Raw genomic sequence first — 26,217 nt, 5'->3', positions numbered from 1 at the left:
AGGTAAAATCACTAACTTATGTACAGAAAGTCATTGAATAAATATAAAATTAGCATAAAGTGCTATAATGCAATAGTGGTGCATCCACATACAAATATATATATCTATTTGCAAAACTTAAATAGTGCAATAGTGCAAAGACAGTGCGCACAAAAAATATGTGTATATGGTTATGGTGAGGGTGACCTGTTCCAGAGGTCTGGGCTGTGGACCCCAAACGATATAAAACGTGACTAGTATGATAGTGCTCAAACTAGAATAATATAACCATTATGTCATACAATAAAGAATATTAATAAAAAGTGTTAGTGCTGTGATTAAATCCAAAAAATGGTGAAGGTGGTGCGATACGGTCCTAAATAAGGGACAAATAAATAGTGTGTATGGTAGATAGAGGGGATGTAGGGAGTTCAGAAGAGGGAAGGGAAGTGTGGGGTTTAGAAGAGGGAAGAAAAGTGGGACATTGGTAGATGGAAAGGCAGTTGGGGGTTTGGAACAAGGAAGAGAAGTGGGGGGGGGGGGTGACAGAGGAGAAGGAAATGGGGCAGTGAGGTGACTGAAAGAGGGAAAGGCAGGGGGTTTGGAAGAGAGATGGAAAATGGGATTTGGAAGAGGAAATAGAAGTGGGGGGTTAGAATAGGGAAGGGAAGGGGGCTTAGAAAAAGGAGGGGAAGGAGGGGGGGGGGAACGGTTGAAAGAGGGAAGGAGGGTTTTATTGGAAGCAGGACATGAAGTGGGTAAGCGCCAGTACATAAACAATGATCATGAAAAAAGTACACTATGCAAACCTCTAAATAAAGGTGGAAAAGACTATGTTATCTTCTAAATATATTTCACCTACTGTAAGTAGCTAAATTAACAGATTTTTCCAATGTGTCAAAATTTCCCCAGTAATAGATCAGTTTTGCTAAAATCTCTCTATACGTACATCCCTATTCATCAGATTACTTTACATTAAGAGTATTTGCTGTTATTTATTTTAGATACATTCTATCAATCAAGGACATACATAGATAGTTCCTTAAAAAGTAATAAACTTACTAGGTGCGACCAAAGCCAAGAAAACACCTAGAATCTGATAAAGTGACGCCATTACGAAAATCCACTGTGTCTCTAGGCTGATGCAAAGGAGGAACTGATCTAGTGCGTGCTTGCTATTTATATTGTTAAGCTTGTTGGGTCGAAAGGTCTGATAGAGGAAATTAAATAAAAATAGTGCATCATGCAAGATAACAGACCATGTTTCTTTTATAGTCCTCAATAAACTCTAATACGTATCTCAGATTGCTGAGTTGTGAAACGTAGAGTAGTGATAAGTTTGGTTTATTGGGTCATTAGATTTTCTCTGAACACCTAAAAAAAAAATTCCCAAACATGAACATAGCACTCAAATCACATGAAAGTTTATAGGAGCAAATTTTGGGGATTTTTTTGCGGCCTTTTTTAACCACCTCCTTCCCAAGCCTATTCTGACACTTCACTCCTACATGTAAAAATCAACTTTTTTTGCTATAAAATTACTTTGAACCCCCCAAACATTATATATATATATATTTTTTTAGCAGAGACCCTATAGAATAAAATAGTGGATGCAAAAAATAGCTTGCAGCTCTTTATGTCACACTGTATTTGTGCAGCAGTTTTTCAAATGCAATTTTTTGGGAAAAAAAAAACACTTTCATAAACTTAAAAAAAACCAAAACATAGTTAGCCAATTTTTTTTGTAAAATGTGAAAGATGATGTTATGCTGAGTAAATTGATACCTAACATGTCACGCTTTAAAATTGTGTCTGCGAGGGGCGCATGCGCGGCTTCCGGACATGGCGGACGTGTAAATCCTGAGCTCTGGATCCCGCCGACTCTCCATGACCCCTGCACCGCATTTAGCCGCAACACAAGCCACAGGGGTAAACTCATTTACACCCTGATCATCTAGGGCACCTCATGGGGAAGATTGGCCAGCAGAAGCAGGAATATTCCGGGCCGCTGGAGCTGCGCTCACAGGCCGCCATGGATCGGTTCTTAACTAGGCCGTTCTCCTCCACGGACCATAGGGTGGACAATGGGTTGGTCACGGATCCCCCCCTGGGTACTCCTGCCCTGCTACACCAATTGCTGCTGTCAGATCAGACAGTGCTCACCCCGGCCATGATGGATGAAAAACTTCAGGCCCTATTGTACCAGATTACATGCAATATTACTGCAGAAGTGGACAAGCTGTCTCAGGAGCTTAGGGGGGAAATTACTCAAATTAGGGACCGCACAGATACTTTGGAGACTAAAATGGATGACATAGTGCAATATGTACAAGTCTTGGAGGAGGAAAACGCGGCCTTGAAGAACTCAGTGACACAGCTCCAGTTACAACAGGAGGACCTGGAGAACAGGGAGAGATGCCAAAACCTCAGATTTAGGGGTATCCCTGAGATGGTGGGGGACAATAATTTTCGTGCTTATCTTCTTGGCTTATTTAATACCTTGGCACCTAACATAGTGGACATAGACTGGCGAGTGGACCGGGCCCATAGGTCCTTAGGCCCTAAACCTCCGGCTGGGGCCTGACCGCGTGACGTGATAGTTCATTTCCACTATTACGATTGCAAAGAGGCTTTGACCTTTGCCACGTGCACGAAATCACAGGTGGATTACCAGGGCACCAGGATTCAGACTTTTAATGATCTATCCCCGATAACCCTTGGCAAGCGAAGGAACCTCAGACCTGTGACCACTCATCTTCAACGTCATCATGTCCCCTATTATTGGGGCTTCCCTTTCCGCCTTGTTGTTTCCAAGGATGGGGTACAACACAGTATACGTGATATTCATGAGGGTGAAGCTTTCATAAAGGGCCTGGGCATACCCCCACTCCCAGAGGATGAGATGCTACAACCACCGCCTTCTATCCGTCCCCTGCCAGCAACACCGAATCGGATGTGGACCCCTGCCAAGGGCCAGCAACGGAGATTGTCTTCCACCCCTCAGCGTTCCTGGCCGTCCAGACCCCCCACCTGAAACAACTTGCATGAATGGATGTCGATTTTCCTCTCTCCCCTTCAGGAGTCATGCCTTTTGTGGCCTTTCATTATGTTTCTTGCTACCATGTTCTAGGTAGCCTTGACCCCCCCCCCCCCCCATGGGGTAACTGTTAATTTTCTTTTTGCAGTTTGTTTTTGGAGTGGTACTTTGGACTTCCCCTGGACTTCTACAATGACCTCGTTTTTTACAGGATGACACGATCCTTGTTTACACCTCCTTGGGGGGTCCTGGTACCATTTACTTCATCAGTTTTAACTGTTTCATCAGCTGGAGTGTCGGCGGGTATCCCCACTCATCTTCCCTTTTTTATTTCCTTGAAGTTCCCCCTCTGGGAGCTCCCATGTTGCCCTACTGTGTCCGGGTTTTGTTACTCGGTGCTCTGAGATGTTCAGGCACCTCAGTTTTTTCATCCATGATTTTTGAGGACTGTTGTTTTTTTTGTTTTCCTTTTTATGTTCTTGTTTCTAGGTTTTTGACATTGCAATTTATTCTATGCTCTCTAGTCCTAGTTGGGCCGGTTTTGTTTTTGCCCTCCCTGGGCGCGCTGGCCAAGTTGAGATGGTGCCTCTGTGCCTGGTCGTCAGACCTGACACAGACAGCGGAAGGATCTGTGGGTATTTATGTTTTGTTTTGTTTGTGTGTATATTCTGTGTTCACTGCTTCTGTCCTCTGTCCAGGTTCCCTTGGTAGATGGCTTTGAAAAGCCTATCCTAAAACATTAAGGGCCTGAACTCGGTACAGAAACGCTGGTTGGCTCTTAAGGAGTTTCGTTCCTCGGGCGCGGATGTCGTCCTGATTCAGGAGACGCACTTCCGTGCTGGAGGTTCATTTAAAATTGCCTCCAGGTTTTTCCCTACTTCCTATATTGCTAGTGACCCTTCAGGTAAGGGGGGAGTGGCGATTTTGGTCAAGAAAACCTACCCACTCAGGATTCGGGACTCGTACCTGGATCCTCAGGGGCATGCCATTGCTTTGGTTTGTGACTATCAGTCTACCTCCTTCACCCTGCTTAATGTGTATGCGCCCAACTCAGGCCAGGTGACCTTTTTAGAAGCGCTACTGGAGAAGACCTCCCGCTTCGCTCAGCCCTTCATGATAGTTGGCGGAGATTTTAATATGGTGATGTCCCCTCACCGGGATAGGCAGCTCCTTGTTTGAGACACCCCCTCCCGTTGCTTGCTGGCTCAGTCCAGAACCTTTCGTAAAAATTATATGGGCACATAAACTTTTTGATTCTTGGCGGGTTAAACATCCTACATCTAAACAGTTTACCTTTTACACATAAAATGCACTCCAGGCTAGACCACTTCTTTATCTCCTCCCCCCTGATCCCCTGCACAGTAAACTGTGAAATATTCTCAATTACCTGGTCAGACCATTCACCTGTGGTCTTAGACCTGTCTTTGGCCCTTTCCTCCACGAGGGCTTGTCATTGGAGTCTGAATGACCGCCTCCTCCAGACCCCGGTCATCCGTGAGAGACTGGCCACTGGACTGGCGGAATTACTCTTAATGAGGGCTCTGTGGACGATATTTCCACGCTTTGGGAGGCGCACAAGGCTGTTTTCCGGGGCTCTTGCATTGCTAAGAGCTCCAGGATGAAGAGGGAGGCCAGATGCCTCCGGGCCTCCCTGCTGGCCGATTTTGCCTCCCCCTCGGTGTTGAAGCTTAGGAAAGTTGTGCACCTTCGGGAACACATTAAGTCCCTGGACCTGTCAAAGATTGCCAAATCTTTAACCTGGGCGAAGCAGAAATTTTACGAATTCTCAAACAAACCACATAGGATGTTAGTTAATAAACTTAGACCTCGTCCCTTTCACTCGGTCCCTGATCTCTTAGTTCAGCCCGACGGTACCCCTACGCACTGTCCCCATACTATGGCTAAAGTGTTTGGTACCTTCTATAGTAAACTATATAACTGCCTCACTCCTGAGAACCGCTTTACCTTTGCCCAGGATCCATTTTGATGAGTTTTTTGAGGATCTGTCCCTTCCCAGGTTGTCCGCCTCTGCTCTATCTAAGTTGAACGCGGACATAACTGCGGAGGAACTAGCCGCTACGATTAAGGAGCTTCCTTCTCAAAAATCCCCTTGCCCAGACGGCTTACCGTACCTTTATTATAAAACCTTCCAAACCATTTTGGCACCTCATTTATTAGCGTTATACACCTCCCTGCTCCAGGGGAGGAAACTCCATCCCCAATTCACCCATTCGTACATTTCCGTCCTCCTGAAACCCGGGAAGGACCCTTCCCTCCCCGACAATTATCTCCCTATAGCCCTGCTAAACTCAGACTACAAAATTTTCACAAAAATTCTCGCAAATAGGTTGTCGCTCCTTATTCACAAATTGATCGATAGAGACCAGGTAGGTTTTGTCCCGGCACGCGGGAGACAATACCAGGCGCACTATAGACTTGATTGACATCCTTAACAGGTTCCCCCGCCCAGCTTTGGTGCTGAGTCTGGATGCCCAAAAGGCATTTGCCCGCTTGAGTTGGCCGTATCTTTTTGCGACCCTGCAGCGATTTGGCTTTCAGGGCTCTTTTTATAGGGCATTGGAGGCTCTGTACTCGCCTGCTACGGCTCAGGTACAAATGTAGTCTGCATTTATGTCTCCCACCTTTGTTATGCATAATGGTACCCGTCAGGGGTGCCCTTTGTCCCCCCTGCTCTTTATACTCTGCTTGGAGCCCCTGGCAGAGGCCATTAGACAGCACCCGGACATCAGCGGGGTACTGATGAGACAGAGGGAGTATACTTTATCATTATTTGCAGACGACATTCTGCTGACCTTGACCAATCCGTTGCTGTCTTTACCGTCCCTCCGTGCTGTGTTGTCCTCTTTCAGCGCCATCTCAGGGTATAAAGTTAATACTACAAAAACAGAAGCACTGCCACTCCATATACCCCAGGATCTCCTGTCCCAATTGCAGGGGTCTTACCCCAAAGGTGGTGCACGCCCACTCTTTCATACTTGGGGATAAAACTTACACCCTCAAACGATACCCTATATCAGCACAACTTTGTCCCCTTGTTTTGGGAGATTTTGGGTTCCCTGTGTCAGTGGATGGGACCCCCCTATAGCTATTGGGCCGGATCAATGTCCTTAAAATGTCCATCCTGCCTAGACTGCTTTATTTCTTTGACACACTGCCGGTTCAGGTTCCTATTTCACAGCTAAAAACCTTACAGCGTAGTTTTCTGAATTTTATTTGGAATGATAAGGTGCACAGAATAGCTAGTTCGGTAGTTTTCTCCCCACGACGGAGAGGAGAGCTGGGGGCTCTGGATATAGTTAAATATTATTTTGCATCCCACCTCCGGGTGGCGGCCTCATGGTCTTCCCTGATGGCTCCCAACCGGTGGTCGGAGATTGAACGGGGTGCGATCTTTCCGGTCCATTCTTGCTCTTTATTGTGGTCAGCCACTCTGCACACGGATAGGATACTACGGGGTATGTGCCTTGCGCCCATGCTCTGTTCTTTAGATGTATGGCTCAGGTGTTATCGTATAACATAAAATAGGTACATTTTGTGAAAGTTCTTCCCAGACACTGCTCCTAAATACCATGCCTATTCAAAATGGATGAGAAAAATTGAGAACCTTTATTTCCCCAAAATTTCAGTGAGACCAGGAGACTTTGTCAAAATCTAGGCATTCCAGTGAAATGCATTGCAGTCAATAGGGAGATAGAGTTAAGGTTTTGGGTCGTCTTTAATGGTGCGTTGAGCTTTCAAAAGTTCCTAAAGACTATGGAAGTCCCTTAAAAAAATGTACATTTCTCACCCTCCCTATTTTATATATCTTTTCAGACAGTGAAAAGAAAAGTAGAGAATTTGAAGGTGTGGGAAAAGTTACAGGGAGGGACTGGATAGGTAGAGAAGGGAAGTAAGTGGGGGGTAAGGTGGAAGGAAACAGTGAGGTTCCGGGAGGGAAGTGGGAGGTTTGGAAGAGGGAAGGGAAGTTGGGAATTTGAAGAAGAAAGGCAAGTGGGGATTGGCAGATACAGTAGGGGGGGCTTAGAAGAGGGAAGGAAAGTGGGGGACTTGAGTCACATGACTTAACTTAAGTCAGACTTAAGTCACCAGTTTGAGGGCTTGAGACTTGCTTGACTAAAATTAATAAAAGACTCGACTTGACTTTGACTTGGTATTCATGACTTGAGACTTGACTTTGACTTGAGACATATGACTCGAAATGACTTTACTTTTTTAAGTTATTAAATATTTGCATTTTCTCAAGATGTGTTAAAGCAAACTTTATGTGCCTGTTATGTTTCTGACACCACAGTCACTTAAAACACCTCAGTATGTTCTGATTTTTAGGACACTGGCTGTTTAACAATGGAAATACTTAACATGTTTTTAGTGACCGTGGTGTTGAAACATGACCAGACGAAGGATTTTGAGCTGTTTGAGCATTCAAAGTGTTTCTTTAATATGCCAAGAAAAAATCAGTTTTGTTAATGTTGAAAATAAAACAAAACCTTTCCTGACCACTGACTTTTAACTGATTTAAAGGTGAAAATTGGGATAGATCAGTATTTTGACTTGATTTGTGACTTGACCAAAATAAATGACTTGACTTGACTTGCTTGACTTCTAGCAGGGACTCGACTTGACTTGCTTGCTTTTCGCCACAGTAAGTTGGGACTTGCTTGAGGCTTGCACATGTGTGACTTACTCCCATGTCTGGGAAGTGGAGGGTTTGGAAGAGGGAAGGTAAGCGGGGCATTGGTGGATGGAAAGGCAGTTGAGGTGTGGGTTTGGAATAAGATAGAGAAGTGGGGGTTGACAGATGGAAGGGAAGTGGGGTTTTAGAAAAGGGAAGGTGAAGTGGGGTTTTTGAAAAGGAAGTGGGGTGTTGGCAGATGGGAAATCAGGGTTTGGAAAGGGCAGTAAGGTGACTGAAAAGGGACATGAATGGGTGTTTTGAAGACAAATGGGAAATAGGGGTTTGGAAGAGGAAAGAGAAGTGGGGTTTTAGAAGATTTGGAAGACAGATAGAAAATAGGGGTTTGGAAGAGCAAAGAGAAGTAGGGTTTTTGAAGAGGGAAGGGGATCAAGAAGAGGGAGGGGAAGTGGGGGGGGGGGATTAAAAGTGGAAAAGGGGTTTTTTATTGGAAGCAGAGCGTGAAGTTGGTAAGCGCCAGTACACAAATAAGGATAATTAAAAAGTACACTAATAAATTCATAAAAACCTCTAAATAAAGGGGAAAAATTCAGTGTTATTTTCTAAATAAATTTCACCTACTATAAGTAGCTAAGGGAGAGCAACTGAGATTTTTCCAATGTATCAAAATGTCCCCAGTAAAAAATTAGTTTTGCTAAAATCTCTCAATACATCCTTATCAATCAGAATACTTTACATTAACAGTATTTTCTGTTATTTACTTTAGGCACATTCTATCAAGGACATACATAGATAGTTTCTGAAAGAGTAATAAACTTACCAGGTGCAACCAAAGCTAAGAAAACACCAAAAATCTGATAAAGTGATACCATTTGGAGAACCCGTTGTATCTCTAGGCTGATACAAAGGAGGATCTGATCGAATATTTGCTGGAGACTTCCTTATTATATTGTTAAGCTCGTTGGGTGGAAAGGTGTGACCAAGGACTATAATACAAATTTTACATTATGCAAGATAACAGACCAAGTTTATTTTATAGTCCTCAATAAAAGCCTGTATAAGAGTTTGTGAAAGTCAGTTACTTACCTCAGATTGCTAAGTTGAGAAAAAAAAAAAAGTTCGGATAATAAAAGTTTTCAGCCTTAAAGCGGAGTTCCACCCTGGAATTTTTTTTTTTTTTAAAAATACCCCCGGGACAATCAGGGCTAGTGCATTCCACAATGGCTAGCCTCTGATCTGTCCCGGGTTGCACTTACCTGTTAGGACAAATACTTACCTTGAAAACGTCTTGTCCAGCGCTGCCATCTCAGATGTGGGCAGCTTGAAGCCAGCGAGATTCTCTTCGGCGTCCTCTTCCGCCTTCTTCGGTCCCTCGATGCCCTGCGCCGGCCCCGCCATCACTTCCGGTGCATCATCCCTCCACAGCATGACCAGAAGCTGTTTAGAAGGGGATGGCGCGCGTGCCCCGGAACTGACATCGGGGCCGGTGCAGGCGCAATGATTCCTGGGAGCTATGACGTTCAGCTCCCAGGAATCATTGCAGAGCCAGGAAGTGACGATGGGCCGCGGCCGAGGAAGGAGGAAGAAGGAAGTAAGGTAAGTATATTTTCTTTGCTACGAGGTAAGTAAAAAAAAAAAATGCGATTATCCATTTCTTTTTCAGGTGATCCGGAGCGAGAAGATGGAGGTAAGTATAAAATTAGGGTGGAACTCCACTTTAAGGGCCAATCTTTCCAGACTCTCAGATCAGCCTTTCTCAACATTTTTACTACCAAGGAACCAGTGAAAGAATTCACAGGCCTTGGGGAGCCTCTGCTAAAAATGAATATATTTGTAATCAGTAATTTGTAGAGTAGTGATAAGCTTGGTTTATTGGGTCATTGGATGTTCTCTGAACACTTAAAAAAAAATCTCCAAACACGAACATTCAACTAAAGTCTATAGGAGCAAATTGTTTTTTTTTTGGACTCCTGTTTAAGGCCAATTTGCAAGTTTTTAGTAAAAAAGGGACATGGGGAACCGAGCACTGATATGGGGGCATTTACCAATGATAAAAATAAAAATAAATAACTTGCACTATTGAAATTATAAATCCTTTCAAAGCGTACAGGTGCTCACTCACTCGTATAGCGTTCCACAGTAACCATCCTCCTTTCCAGGTGCCTACATTCCTCACAGGAATCCTGGCTGCTTTTATGCACACCCAGGCCCCTCTTGCCCATCCCTGGCCATACCCACTCCAGAAATTTAAGCATAAAGTGTTACTGAAGGAGTGGGCATGCCAAGTGGCCAGTGGGAATCCTGAAATGAAAGAGATCTCTCAACAGCCAGCAATAGTACTACACAAACGGCCACTGCCGTCTAAGAAAAGTCTTATGGGGGTTGCCATATTGGAGTGGATGCCACTATTTTGAATACGTTTTCTTTGGCCATATTGGGATGGACCAGAAAAAGGTAGAAATATTACAAAGCTTAGTCCCCCCCCCCCCACCATTTTTTTTCCCGCCATCCAAAACCATGCAGTTGTAATAAATGGATGAATCCCTATCTCCCTGGCATGCCCAAATGACCCCTTGTTGGCATAAGCAAAATAAGACAGGGGACTTAAATTACACCACCAAGGGGCAGATAGCTAATATACAAAACATGTATATATGGTGAATATCTTGGAGGACAGACAATGTAGGAATACAACATTGTTCCATAGAAAATATATAAGAGGAGTTTACATATCAATTCATAAATTAATTTAGCTCAGACTATGACCCCCAGGTATGGCACATGTTTCAACTTTCCCAGTCTAAAGGAGGACAGGAGGTTTAAGCCATTATCGCACACCACCATTCCTGACTCCAACTGGCATGGTGTGAACAACCTCTGGGCCTGCCTCTACAGATCTGAAAGAATATCTGCTCCGGGATGGCTCTACTCCCCTAGACAGACCAGCTGAGGCACTGAATGGCATCTTTTAGCCTGACTCGTTGAATAGCCCCTTGAAAGCTTTGGGGTACTGGTGGTTCATAGAACAATTCAGCAGATGGGGGTATGGAAGAGGAGGAGAGGGTATAGCTGACAAATCTTGCATCATCGCCACCAGCTGTATGGAGACTTGGCGGCAAAACAGCCCTGTCCTGTTCCTTCCGAGTTGCAAGCAGGGTTACCCAGTGCGCTGTGTATGAAATATATCATCCCTGACCATGCTTTCTAGACCACGTGTCAGCAGTAATGTGGACCTTTGCGGCTGACTACCTTGTCCAACGATGCCACAACATTGCCTTCCAATGATGGTGATGGTACAGAGCTGGAATGGCCTTATATGCAGTGACTGGACACCTGCCATTGTGGTACAGCATGTTCTGCAAATTCAAGGAAGGGGGCAGAATCCATCAGATGGAAAGGCAGGAGTTTTAAAGCCAGCAGCTTTGACAAACTTAAATTTAGAAGCTGGGCATGTGGAGGGCAGTGAATGTATTTTTTTTTATTGCAGCTAGGGCAGAGAAATTTACCTGCTATAGTCTACAGCTGGTGATGTGCTGCTGGCAGACATGCTGCAAGGACCTTCACTTTACCATCCTCCCTGTCAGTGGAGGCTGCTGAGAGGTCTTGAGATATAACGGGGTATACCTGAAAGGTGAGGAGGAGCAGAATTGCATCCCTTTTGTGTGGCTTTCAGGTGCTCTTGCCAATAGTACACACTATAGAGGGATATGCTTTGTTCATATTTCATGTCTGAGGTTCACAACCACATTAGGCAGGTAGGGGTTGGGCTGGGGGAGAAGACTGAAGGTAGGAGGTTTGACATTGGTCATGGGAGTGAGAAGGACCACACACACAGGGAGATGTTGTTTTGCACCTAACTGAGGTTACCAATTACCCATGAGGTTACCCATTGATGGAACCCTGAAGCTGGTTGTTAGCAAGCCATATACCATTATTAGGGAACTATTAAAAGCTAAAGGCATTACACACCACAGCATAGCCCACATCTTGGCTACTATTTAAAGAGGCCATGTTAGTGCTGGAAACAAACTGTATGAAGAGGTATTGTATGCTTTTGCCATTTTACTCAGTAAACAAAGTTGCTGGTTAAGTGATTTGTCTGGTCTGAGTTTTCTGGAACACAGAGAGAGAAGTCCCACAGTGTACAGGAACTGGGAACAAAGTGTAAACAAATTCTGTCCATACTCGAGCACACATAATTTGAAAGCCAATACGATACGTAACAAAAAATGTTTAATTCAAACAGGGAAAAAAGTGAAGGAAAACAGCAATTTATAAACATTAAAATAAAATAAAAAAAGTGAAAAAAGATGAAAATTAAATCAATCTACCTCTATAGTTTTCCTTTATACTGTGTTCAGCAAAACATTATGGATTGTGGCTAAAAAAAAAATATTTTTTTTTTACCTTTTTTGTTTCTTTTTTACTACTGACGAAAAAAAAAAAAGAGGCCAATTTTTTACGCAATTCAGATCAATAACTTTAAAAAGAAAATGCAAATTATAGCTGGGAGGTAGAAGCCTTTGTGGAGAGCAGAACTTCCATTAGTACAGATAAGTTTAACTTCTGTCTTTACTCCTTGGAAGCTAGAAGATTGGCTGCCGAGATCGCAGATACTTTTTGTGGCACAACCACGCACTGCTACTGAAGCTGTTATTGTTCCTGTTTAAAATAAATGCATAAAAAGGTTTCAGAAAATGTTACATTTTCCAATTGTAATGGCAATTTTGATCTCAATAATACAAACACAGGTCAATAAGGTCTTAAAAGTTAGGCTACTTAAATGTTTTGAAGTTGCTGTGTGAATGTCCCAATCTATGTATTTTGCCTAATATATTTATTTCCTATGATCTTCAGCTCCAACTAGTGGCCATGATGCAGTATTATTTCCCTAATTAAGAAATTTCAGAAAAATACTGCATTATGGCTACCTTTTTTTTATAGACCCCCAACGTGTATCTATAGCCAAAATTGTGTTTCTCTAAGCTTTGGATAAAGCATAGAAGGGTTAGAAGACCTGTCAGGTTTTACTTCTATTAGAGAGATTTCCCCTCACTTCCTGTTTTGGGGACAACATTTTACCAGACAGGAAATGAGGGAAAATCTGCAACTGAAAAGCAGAGGGGAAGTCAGGGGCTGTTTTACACTAATATTATCCTTCGTAAGAGTGATAAGCGATAGATCCCACTGCAGAGGGTATTTTAAAGGTAGTAAGAGTGGGGTTATTTTGCACCCTCACCACCTGTTTTAGTGCCGGTTCACACATATGCGATGCGGGAATCCTGCAAATCCACTGCGGGTTCCCTCATCACATTCAAATCGCAGGCAATTCACACTGCCATATGCGAATCGCTGGGGGTGTCAATACAAAGGTAACGACATCCCCAGATCACATCGCATATCGCAGTGTGAACTGTCAGTTCGGACATGAATTGGATCCCATAGGTGTGAACCACAATTGGATCCAATTCTGCTGCGGACCCAAAAAGGGCTCTGTGCGTGTTGTGTCCGAATTCGATGCAAATTCAGCCATACAATCTGTATGGCTGAATTTGCATCGCACAGACATCGCATGTGATTTGCAGAGCAGTGCGCTCCGAATCACATGCGATGTCTGTCATCGAACTGATGTGAACTGGGACTCAACCCCAAAAAACCCTCACCACCACACCACAACCACGTGCATGGCACTCAGTTGCAGTGTAGCCCCATTCATAAGAATAGGTAGCCTTCAGAGCAGTGGCGGCCGTCCATTGGGGGCGCAGGGGCGCTACCCTCCCCCATCCATGCGTCCAGCCCCCATAATCTACATGCAGGGTGCTGGACACATGGATTCCAATGGGGGATTTTTTTTTTTTTGAAACACGTGATTAGAGCCAGAGGCTCTAATAGGTTTCAAAAAAGGGTGGGCACAGGGCGCAGAGCTCTGTGCCCTGAACCCACCCAATTGTGTGACAATAGCGAATGAATATTCGCTATTATCACACTGATTCTCCTCCCAGCCAATCAGAAAGCAGGTCCTGAGACCTGTTTCCCGATTGGCCGAAAGGAGAAGGCATCCTATTGGCCAAGAAAGAGGGAGGAGGCGGCCAACGAGAGGGAACATGGACTGAGGGGGAAGCCGCCGCTGCTGGTCAGTCCCGCCGAGCAAGGTAAGTAAACTGGCACGGGGGGGGGTATGGTGGTGCGGGCTGGAGTGATTGGGGGGGGGGTCCGTCTGCCAATCCCCCCCCCCCACTACTACTGATGGAGCACCAGCCGCCACAAGTTCAGAGGGCTGTACTACCCACTGAGAACAACAAGGGGCATCATTTTTGCCACAACACAACCCCTGTCTGCTGACTTTGCAGCTTAAGGAGGAGCAGCTATGTTTATTTTACCCCCACCAACTGCAGGTGTATTTGAGGTCTAACAGATTCTTGGACAACAGTGTGATTTTTACCCAAAATCTAAAAATCTGGCTATAGATACACTTTATCTTTGACTGAAGATGAACGGCACCCCAATGCATCTCACTGTGTGCAACACATAGCATGGCGCCTAAAAATACACGTGTTTCACCACATTTTATGGCAATGCGATAGTGTAAATGGGTCCATATGGAGAAATCTAAATAACAATGGCTCTGTCTGTAATACTGACCTGATACTTTTGTGGTCTGGAGAAGACACATGGTCTCATCCCCCGTACACCGCATCGTATCGGAAGTGTAACACCAGGTGGAGTCATCAGATGCACAGGATCGGCACGTCAGTCCATTGGATACTAAGCTGTCCCCTGGCACTGGGGTAAAAAAACATAACAGGTATGTAATGGCATGAGATTAAAGAGCACCTAAACTTTAGTAACAAACAAAGGGTCACCACACTTTGTCCTTCTGACAATTAAGATGTTAAGGAAATGTGATTTCTACATCCTGCATAAAAAGGGGGTTAATAGGACACTTATGCCTTGTTTCCACTGAGCGGTACGGTTCGGTTTGATTCGGTACGCTATGCAATTTTTGCCGTTTCCATTATCAAAAGTTGTAAATGGTACCCTAATTCCGAACTGTACCGTACCACTTTTTTGGGACCCTTTAGTTGGGGTACCAAGCACATTAGTACCGTACCAACAGGGTGGAGCTACACTGTTGAGGTATTGTTGAGCTGAGGTACTGTTGGCGGTGGAAACGCAAGCCTGATCAAGGTGTACCATTCCCAACCGTACTGAACTATACCGATTGAACCACTCAGTGGAAACGAGGCATAATTCCGAACTGTACCGTACCACTTTTTTGGGACCCTTTAATTGGGGTACCAAGCACATTAGTATAGTAACAACAGGGTGGAGCTACCCTGTTGAGGTACTGTTGAGCTGAGGTACTGTTGGCGGTGGAAACGCAAACCTGAGCAAGGTGTACCGTTCCAAACCGTACTGAACTGTACCGAACCGAACCGTACCGCTCAGTGGAAACAAGGCATTATATTCTACTTTACAGACTGCCTTTAGTGCTTGGACACAGATCAGCAATTTTACATAATGGAAAGGGGAATTAGAGTCTCTGGAGGGTGAGGAAAAGACTCAGCCGAGGGTTTCTCTCTCACCCTCATAGCATCTGAATCAGTTGTTGTTCACAGAGCTCACTACACCCCGCAGAAACGTTATACATGGGGAAAGTCTATATCGCCACTATGTCCCCGATGTAATTCGGCCATTGGGTCTCTCATTCACATGCTATGGCGGTGTCCCAGACTTCACCGCTATTGGGAAAAGGTGTTTGTAACATTGAATTCCTTATGTTCGACAAGGGTGGCCATGGATCCCAAATTTGCTATTCTGGGAGTGGTCCCCTGACATCAATTCCGGGTACAGGCGGCGCCAAATTCAAAAAAACTTACAGCATTCAAAACAGCCAAACTTGGTGTTTTGAATGCTTTTAAGTGCAGAGGAGGGGTTTAGGGTCTTTTAGACCCCCAGATCCCTCCACCACAATACCTGTAGACATTAAAAACAAAAATGTTTTAATGTCCGGAAATATCGGCCGATACCGATATCCGATGACCAAAATATCGGTATCAGCATTAAAAAAATTATATCGGTCGATTGCTACTTTCTACTTTCCAAAAAGGGGTAATTTGGGGGGTATTTGTGCTGTCCTGGCATTTTAAGGCCTCAAGAAATGAGACAGTCCTTCAGTACATCAGGATTGATTGATTTTCAGATACAGTATATATACCATAGTTTGTGGACTCTATAATTTTCCTACAGACTAAATATTATACACTGATTTGGGTTATTTTCACCAAAGAAATGTAGCAGAATACAGTTGGGCTTACATTTATGAAGAAAGATTATTTATTTGCAAAATTTTATAACAGAAATAAAGAAATTACAACATTTTACAAAACGTTCTGTCTTTTTGGGTTTTTTTTGCAAAAAATAGGAAACCCTGTGGTGGTCAAATACCCTTCAAAGGAAGCTCTATTTGTGTGAAAAAAATTGATAAAAATGTAATTTGGTTACAGTGTTGAATGACCGTGCAATTGTCATTCAGAATGTGACAGCGCTGAAAGCTTAAAATTTGCAGGGCAGGAAGGGGGTAAAAGTGTCCAATATTGAAATGATTAACTTACATTGGAGTTGAATACAATGTGTGGCAATACCTGTTTGCCACATTTCTTTTTCTTATATTTATGATCTTTATATTTGCATTCTTTGTGTAAGGAGGAAGTCTGTTTGCCCCCCCCGTGCCCCCCTCCTGCCCCCCCCCTACACCCCTACACCCCCCCCCCCCCTAAATGCATTGGATATTTTCTCTCCCGTTGTTTTGCAATTATATTGGAACCAATTTTATCAGTAAAACTTTGGACTCTTGGATGTGTGTTCGGAGCTCTTGTTGGACGGTACTGTACATATATGCACTGTGTTGTGTGGCAGAGCTGTGTAAATCTCCAAACTGGATGGGCCAGAGTATAAATCCTTTGGCAGGTAAATCAGCCACACACCTGTATTTAGCTGTGTATATGAAGACAGCAGGTAGAGTCACTTACTGGAAGGAAAAGTCGGGGTGCATTGATCAGTTTCACAACACGATGTACCCATCTTCACTCTTGCATTGTTAGGAAGGGTCATACTTCCTGTTGTGTTACACTGGCCCTGAGGCATACATGACTCTGCATATGATTTTGAAGCAATGATACCTACAAGTAAACAAAATGTATCATTCTCTGCAATGAAAATAAAGGTTTAATGTGAAACAAAAATGGCAACCACCCCAATTTATACAAAGCTTTTAGAGTAAGGAGCACATGGAGGGCTTTGCGTGGAACAAACAAAACAAAGGGGTTTCCCAGCTTACCAGCCAGCAAAAATACCAAATGACACTGTCTAATAATTTGTGTAAAAACCAGAGGTTTTTTGTGGAACAACATTTGTAAATATCTGGGAAAGTGCACTGCCTCTTCAGGCTCCCCCCATATGGTGCATCCCTAATTTTTGGGCATCTCAATGCTAAAACATATATAGTATATATATATATATATATATATATATATATATATATATATATATATATATATATATATATATATATATATATATATAAATGTTTTTGTTTTTTTAAAGAAAATCAAAAGAAAAGGTAAATGAGAGATTTGGGGTCTTTTTGATCTTTCAATAAAGAGAACCTGTCATCCTTATGTCTATTGCAGATGTAACAAAGGAGTGTCTGCTGACAATATCCAAATATGGCCACATGATCATATTTGGATAATGTTGTTGACTAAATAAGGCCATGTGCCCATATTAGGTCAATAATGTCACTGGCATCTTTAACGCATTCTTAGATGGAACTGCAGGGTGGACAATTCCCTGACCTTTGCTGATTGGGCCAGTGGTCTGCTATCACGTGACATCTTCCCAGGGAACTTGGTTCAGCCCAAACCTTATCTCATTACTAATGGAGACTACAGGTAGTTGTGCAGATGCTCATGTACTGCAGTTGTCATAATCAGAAAAACCCCCCGAAAAAAATGCCATGCAGTCAGCCACCTATAGAACATATGTGTGTAGACAGGAAGAGGCAGGGAGGTCAGCAGCACTGAAATGGAAAAAGTGAAAATGGTATTTTATTCAAGAAAAGAAAGAAATGTCAATTATTTATGATTTAAAGAGCTCCAAAAAAAAATAATTGTCATCCAGATAGAGTTAGGAGCTACTTTAAAGAATGATTATGGCCTGGTTTTATTGGGCTTTTGTATTTTGTGCATTGTTGTGATACTCTTTTGCTGTTAGGAATCTGACATTACTGAACTTGAGTGTGCTATTCAAACATTGGGCACATCAAACATAAAAACAGACATCTCTGGAGCAACAAAGGACCCAGAGGCCTCTGATGTAAACTGACGCTTGTGAATCCCAACATAAGATATACAAAGCATTTTTTATTGAATAACTTACCCTGATTCAAGTATTCTGCGTATACAGCTCCACACACTGAGCCAGAAGTACAATTCTCACTGGGGCCGGTACATGAGATGAATGAAGAAGAACACTGTGTACAAGAGAGTGAGTAGCCTAAAGAGAGAGAAAACAGAACACTGGATCAACCACAGCAGTAATATTTTACTGTATTGAGAACCTCATTAATCGTCCATTTCCCAACTCTAATCTTCTAGTGAAGATTTAACGTATATGCCAAGCTGGCAGCATCCTCACCCACTGCTCTTGCATACATCTTGGAAAACACATAAATAGCACATTTTAGGTATTTCGTAGTTTTTTCCCTAATAAATAAAGATGTTTGTATTGTAAGTGCCTGCACTACACTCTTATTAACCGCTTCCATACAGAGCAGTTAGACACCCTTCCTGCCCAGACCAATTTTCAGCTTTCAGCACTCTCACACTTTGAATGACAATTGCTCAGTCATGCTACACTGTAACCAAACATTTTTTTCACACAAATAGAGCTTTCTTTTGGTGGTATTTTATCACAACTGGGGTTTTTTTTTTCGTGATATATGCAAAAAAGAGCAAAAATTTTGAAAAAAAAACACTTTTTTTTAGTTTCAATTATAAAATTTTGCAAAAAATGTATTTTTCTTCATACATTTGGGCCAAAATGTATACTGCTACATGTCTCTGGTAAAATTAACCTAAATTAGTGTATATTATTTAGTCTGTGTGAAAGTTATTGAGTCTAGAAGCTATGGTACCAATTACTGAAAATTGATCACACCAGATGTACTGACTGCCTATCTCCTTTCTTGAGGCCCTGAAATGTCAGGACAGTACAAATACTGCCCAAATGACCCCTTTTTGTAAAGTAGACAGTTTAAGGTATTTAGTAAGAGGCATGGTGGGTTTTTTGAAGTTGTAATTTTTTCCCACAATTCTTGGGAAAATGAAGAAAAATTTTTTTTTCTTTTTTTTCCCACAAAGTTGTCAATTTATAAGCTATTTCTAACACATAGCATGTACACAGCAAAAATGACACCCAAAAATACATTCTGCTACTCCTTCCGAGTATGGCGATACCACATTTGTGAGACTTTTACACAGCCTGGCCACAAAAAGAGACTCCACGTCCAAGAAGCACATTCAGGCGTTCTAGGAGCATAAATACACATAAAACTTTCTTACTACCTATCACACTTTTCAAGGCCCTAAAGCACCAATACAATGGAAAAGTCCACAAAATGACCCCATTTTGGAAAGCAAACACTTCAACGTATATTCTATGAGGCATTATGGGTCGTTTGAACGTGTCATTTTTTTCCACAAGTTTTTGGAAAATGTGGGAAACAAATGAAAACCTTTTTTTTTTACACAAAGTTGTCAATTTATAGGATATTCCTAACACATAGCATGTACACAGCAAAAATGACACCCCGAAATACATTCTGCCACTCCTCCTGAGTATGACAATACCACATGTGTGAGACTTTTTCACAGCCTAGCCGTATAGAGGGGCCTAACATCCAAGGAGCATCATCATGCATCCTAGCCACTTGCCTAGGCCTATTTTTGACATTTGGTGTTTACAAGCTAAAATCAGTTGTTTTGCTAGAAAACTGCTTAGAACCCCCAAACATTATATATTTTTTTTTAGCAGAGACCCTAGAGAATAAAATGGAGATTATTGCAATATTTTTTATCACACCGTATTTGCGCAGTGGTCTTCCAAACGCAATTTTTTTGGAAAAAAATCACTTTTTTTAATTAAAAAATAAGAAACCAGTAAAGTTAGCCCAATTTTTTTCCATAATGTGAAAGATAATGTTATGCCGAGTAAATAGATACCCAACATGTCATGTTTCAAAATTGCGCACGCTCACGGAATGGCGACAAACTTTGGTACTTAAAAATCCCCATAGGCGACAATTTAAAAAGGCAACAACATTTTCCGTAGCTCCTGTCCTCCAAGACCATAGAGTCAAGTGAGGGCAAGCTTGCCCTCACTCGACATCCTGTCTGTGAGGATCTGGGACCGGATTGTTTTCCCCGCTGCCGGCGGGTCCGGTAAGCGGGGAAAAGGACCGTAACGCGGCGGGAGGGGGGGGCGCCTCTTCCGCCATCCCGGAAGGGTGATCCCACGGCAAATCTGCCGCTGGGACCACCCTTATCGGAAAGCCAACCGTCCACCGTTTAAAAAAATACCAGGGTTATGGCAGCTATCTGCTGCCATAACACCGGTATTTAGGTTTAAACGGAGGACGTATATAAACCTTTTTGGACTTGGACATGGTGGCTGTATGAAGGGTGACAGGTACTCGGGTACTTTGTTGGGCAGGTGACAGGTACTCTGGTACTGATGAGCAGGTGGCAGGTACTCGGGTACTCCGATAGGCAGGTGACAGGTACTCGGGTACTCTGATGGGCAGGTGACAGGCAGGTGATAGGTACTGATGAGTAGTACTGATACTGATAGGTGATACTGTACTGATGGGTACTGATGATCAGTACTGATACGGGATAGGTACTGATGAGTACTGATGAGTAGTGATGGGTACTGATGAGCAGGCGGCAAGTACTCGGGTACTTCAGGCGTCAGGTACTCTAATGAGCAGGTGGAAGGTACTCAGTACTCTGATGGGTAGGTGACAGGTACTCAGGTACTCTGATGACGGGTACTCCGTTGACAGGTACTCAAAGTACCCGAGTACCCGTCATCAGAGTACCCGAGTACCCGTCATCAGAGTATCCGAGTACCCGTCATCAGAGTACCCGAGTACCTGTCATCAGAGTACCAGAGTACCTGTCATCAGAGTACCCGAGTACCTGTCATCAGAGTACCCGAGTACCCATCATCAGAGTACCCGTCATCAGAGTACCCGAGTACCTGTCATCAGAGTACCCGAATACCTGTCACCAGCCCATCAGAGTACCCGAGTACCTGTCATCTGGGTACCTGATGGCCTGGTGACAGGTACTCGGGTACTTTGATGGGCTAGTGACAGGTGCTCTTTATTGGGGGGGGGGGTGGGTTAATCAGTGTGTTTAGCGTGCACTGTAATCGGTAACTAGCTGTTACCGCAATCTCCTTCTCACACAGGATCAGTGTGTGAGGAGGAGAACACGGTGACAGCTAGTTACCGTGTTCTCTGTTGACATTTGTGACCGGCTGTGATTGGACACAGCCGGTCACGTGGTAAAGAGTCAATTTCATTGGCTCTTTACCTAGATCTGGGATCGACTCTGTCCGAGGGACGAGCCTCGTCCCCGATCGCTGCTCTGCGCGCCCCCGGGGGCGCGCATTGCAGAGAGAACGAGCGGCTCGTGCTGGAGCCGCTCATGTGATCGGCTGTGATTGACACAGCCGATCACATGGTAAACAGCTAATTTCTATTGGCTGTTTACCTTGATCAGGGATGGGCTATGTCCAAGGGACGAGCCTCACCCCCGATCACCGCGCTGTAGAGGGGAGATCCGGGGCGACGTCATATGACGGCGGCCCGGATCCTTACAACCACTTTGCCGACGTCATATTACATGACTCGGTATGGAAGTGGTTAAGCATCAGGCTTCATATGTAACTTAAGATGACTGGTTACTCCATAATGCCTGAAGGTTGTGGACATCTGAATATCACACATATAACAGCTGGTTGAACATCCTTTTCCAAAAAAATAGGCATTCATATGGAATGATCTGACCTTTGCATCTATAAGAGCCTCCACTCTTTTGGGACAAATTTTCACACGATTTTGGAGTATATTTGTTGGAGTTTATGCCTATTCAGCCAAGAGAGCATTTGTAGGGTTAGATGTTAGAAAACCTGGCTTATGATTGGCACTAGGGATGATCGAACTTTTGAAAAGTTTGGTTCGGCCAGAACATCTGAACTTCCCAAAAGTTCGGCCCGGATTTCAGAACCCCATTGAAATCAATGGGACCCGAACTTCGGTAATCAAAAAACACCATTTTTAAGCCCTAAAACCCAATAAATGCCCCTAAAAAGTGCCTAGGGTTCTGGATCGTGCCCCATTAACTATTAATCACACAAAAAAAAGTTCTTAAAAATTGTCATTTTTGATAAAAAAGCCAATTATTGAAAAATTAAAAAAAAAAAAAAAAGAGATTTGGATTTAGTATCTGGGGGGTCTAAAAAGTGTACCTGTGAAGTTTCAGCTCTGTAGCATGTCCAGAACCATAAAAAAAAAGGATTGTTTGTATTAGAAAACTTTCAGCACAGGAGGTTGGCTTCTCTGCTGTAACACCTTGCCGATTTAATAGCAGGCATTTTTTTGGGTTCTTTGCAGTCAGGAAAAACATCTGAACTTGTGTATAGTGGTACTGTGCACAAGTTCTGATGTTTTGCCTGCCTCCAAAACCCCCCAAAAAATGCCAACAAAAACACACCTGGGCATTTTTTTCGATGCTAGCGTTTTTTTGGCATTTTTTGGGTTCTTTTGAGGCAGGCAAAACATCTGAACTTGTGTATAGTGGTATATATATACACACGTAATTATATGTATATAGACACCTAGCCATATATAGGTGTGATAGTAGCAGAAATATATTACTGTAAATTATTTCATTAGCGCAACCATTTATTTCTGCTACTATCACACCTATATATGTCTAGGGGTATATACCCCCTATACACATGTTCAGATGTCATGTCTGACATCAAACATGTCCTCAAAAAAGCACTGGCAGTGGCAGCCCCTGCAGCATAAAAAATGCTTGGCTGGTGAGAAGCCATATTCCAGTTCCGAAGCAACTCAGAGAAATGATCATTTCTCTATAGCGGTCACCCTGCTATGGAAGGGTTTTGTCACCCTGCCATAGCAGTCACTGCCAGTTAACCCTACACTACACTATGGTCCCCTTACACTTAACACTTTCCCTACAGAAACTAAATTTTTGAAGCTAACTTAAGTGTAAAGGAGCACTCTAACTACACTAGATATCCCTTTCCTCACTATAATAAATAGCTAAATGACACTTTTAAAGTAAAATTAACAGAACTGCTTCCACTCTCTTCCATGTCCAGTATAACAATGCTAGGAATATGGCGGGGGCGATCTTATATACTGGGGGGCGTATTCACAAATGATTGGTCTAGGGACCCTCTAGTCACTCCAATCACATTCCTAGCATTCTCCTGCCCCCTCAATTGGCTTTTGCTAATGGTTCTGGTCCAATCATGGGCTTTTAAAGCCCATTTCCTGAAGCATTGCATTTTGGTCGGTTCTGGTTGCCGAATTCCGAACTTTTTGGGCAAAAAGTTCTAAATTCGGCCGAACCTCGAACACCCAATGTTCAGGCCGAACCGATGGTCGACCCGAACCGTTCGATCATCCCTAATTGGCACCCCGTTCATCCCAAAGGTGTTCAGTAGGGTTGAGGCCATTTAAGTTCATCCACACCAAACCAGGTGTTTATGGACAAATGAAAAAATAGCCGGTTCTCCTCCTACAGTGGTTGCCAGCCAATATAGGACATTGGCTCACTCCATAAAGCAATCAAAATAATTGGTGTTGAGAGAACACGGACTGTATTATTCGTGTTCGTACCGAATAATTGGATTTTTGTTACCCGAACACGGACCCGAAAACTTTACTGTATGTTCGGGTTTAAAATCCGTGTTCGGTCATTTTATTTCCTGTTTTGTATGTAATGGCACGCTTTTCATGGCGGGCTTTCAACAGCCAATCAACAAGCGTTTAACTGGTGTGCCTTAAGCCATCCCAGCCATGCCTATTAATGTATTAGTAGCTGTGATTGGCCATCTGAAGCATGTGACCATGTTTTTATAAGTTCGAGAGCCCCAGCGCGCTGCTTCATTCTGCTGTAGTTTAGGGACAGAGCACACATCATACGTGCTGGCTGCTGATTAGGGACAGACAGTGATTCTGTGAAAAATTGTGTCCGAAAAGAATGCAGGGACAGGTCGGAGTGCAGGCAGGGAGAGTTATTAGAGCATTTTAGGGCGAGGCTGGAGATTAGGCAGGGTCAGTGTTCTACATCGATTTTGCTGTGTGGGGGTTTGTGCAGTGAACGATCTTATTGAGCATATTAGGGCAAGGCTGGAGATTAGGCAGTGTCAGTGTTCTACATCGATTTTGCTGTGTGGGGGGTTGTGCAGTGAACGATCTTATCGAGCATATTAGGGCGAGGCTGGAGATTAGGCAGGGTCAGTGTTCTACATCGATTTTGCTGTGTGGGGGGTGGTGCAGTGAACGATCTTATCGAGCATATTAGGGCCAGGCTGCAGAGATTAGGCAGGGACAGTATACATTGATTGTGGTGCAGTGAACACAATCTTTTTGCCCTCACTTGAGCCCACTGAGGAGGAGGAGGAGGAGGAGGGAGAAAAAAAATCTATTTTTATCATTCAGATGTGTGCAGCGTTCATCTTAGATCTATTTTACTACAAGTTAAAAGGGTTTTTTTTTATTGTTTTAAGTTATTTCCCTATCCACATTTGTTTGCAAAGCATTTGCCATGCTCTTAACTACGTTTTGCTGCCATTTGCAGCACTCTAGCCCTTTCCATTGGTGTTTTAGAGCCATTTTAGTGCCTGAAAGTTTGGGTCCCCATTGACTTCGATGGGGTTCGGTGTCCGGGTAAAGTTCGGAAAAAGTCCGGGACACGGACCCGGACTTTTTTTTCAAGTTTGGCCGAACCCGCCGAACACGGACATCCAGGTGTCCGCTCAACTCTAAAAATAACAAAACTTGGGGCTGCACACCACATAGATCCATCAAATCTGCTTATGAGCTAACACAAGCTTTAGCTACAGTCTCTACACCTTGACCAAATCCCTGCTTGCGCTTAGTTATAGAGGCGGGAGCAGGGCCGGGACAAGGGGTCGGCAGGAGGGATGGTTGCCCTGGGCGCAATGATTTATTGCATTGGTGGGGGGGCGCCTTGACCCTAACCCTAAGGGAAGGGGGGGCGCAGTTTGGCATCCTTGCCCTGGGTGCTGGGTGACCTTGTCCCGGCACTGGGTGGGAGTGATCTGGAAGTTAAGGTTATGGATATATCATGAGCCATCATCTGATTGTTTACAGCTGAGCAGGTCACAGCACTATGTACAATGCTATCAGGTTTTTATTGAGCTGACTTTGTACACAGGGGCACAGTAATGCTGGAACAAAAAAAGGGTCTTTCCCAAACTATTACCAGAAGGTTGGAAGTAGAGATGGGCAAACTGTCCGAGCCGAGCGATCGCACCCATGGATTACAAAGTGCCCAGCGGTCTGCATGGAGCTGGGTAAAGTGACTGTGTGTTCAAGTGTTCTGATAAAATATTTATGGAGATGTCTGCTGTTGCCCTTGGCAACCGGAGTGAGATGGTGGGTTCCATCAGGAGGGTATCTATCAGTTGTCCAACCACGGCTGAAGCTAAATACTGTCCTGACCCTGATAAAAACAGTGTGACGTGTGTTGCAAAATTTTCTGTTGCCCATAGCAACCACGGTGAACTTTTATTATTGCATGCATTCAGTTGTTCAGTCATGGCCTGAGTTGAGTGGCATGTCTCAAAAAGTCCAGCATGTGTAAAATGACTGTGAATATTCTGTTCGCGCCTGCAAAATTCAGTCTAGCAAGGAAGGAGTTACCGAGCGCATTGGGAACAAGCCTGCTTATTAGAGCTGCTGGTGCCAGCTCACCTGAAAGCTTGGGGGTGGAGCCACATCCTAGAGAAAACCCAGTGTACCCAGCACCTGAAAGCGGAGGAGGAGTGCATCATGGGCAGTTGCCTACAGCCCTGTGGCCCGCTTCTAAGCCTTTCTGACATGCAGGCACCAGATGGCCAGTATCGGATGGTGGACACTGGGGTGCATCTAGAGCACCAGGGGGGTTCACTCTCGGCATGGTCAGAGGTATGGAGAAGCTGTGCCTGTTGTTCCTTGGTGTAGAAAAAGACTGCTCTGAAGTGGGGACTGGACTTTCCCAATGTGTTGGAAGATACCATGGACATCATCGAGGTCTCCTGAGCCACCTGGGAAGAGGAACTCATTTGGGACTACCTGCACATTCCTAAAGCCCAGAGGGGACCTCACAACAAAGATTCTTGGAACAGGTTCTTGGATATACGGAGGGAGTGGAGT

At 43.8% G+C, this 26,217-nt stretch overlaps 1 protein-coding gene across 1 annotated transcript in view; it reads right to left on the bottom strand.

Moving 5' to 3' along the window:
* Nucleotides 1–12,122: 12,122 nt before the first annotated feature.
* LOC309569010 (uncharacterized protein) overlaps nt 12,123–26,217 on the bottom strand; it is a 181,224-nt gene continuing 167,129 nt past the window's right edge. Inside the window, exons 11-14 of the mRNA XM_082274770.1 lie at nt 18,111–18,227; nt 16,703–16,852; nt 14,313–14,453; nt 12,123–12,332 (exon numbers count right to left, since the gene is read on the bottom strand). Coding sequence (XP_082130896.1) covers nt 12,139–12,332; nt 14,313–14,453; nt 16,703–16,852; nt 18,111–18,227 — 602 coding nt within the window. The 3' untranslated portion in view covers nt 12,123–12,138. The remainder of the gene's footprint in view (nt 12,333–14,312; nt 14,454–16,702; nt 16,853–18,110; nt 18,228–26,217) is intronic.

The sequence above is a fragment of the Pelophylax lessonae genome (genome assembly GCF_965119305.1).
Source record: "Pelophylax lessonae genome assembly, chromosome: 12".
NCBI classification, from domain to species: Eukaryota; Metazoa; Chordata; class Amphibia; order Anura; family Ranidae; genus Pelophylax; species Pelophylax lessonae.
Note: the sequence above shows the minus strand (reverse complement) of the source record. Positions and strands in the feature narration are given on the sequence as shown.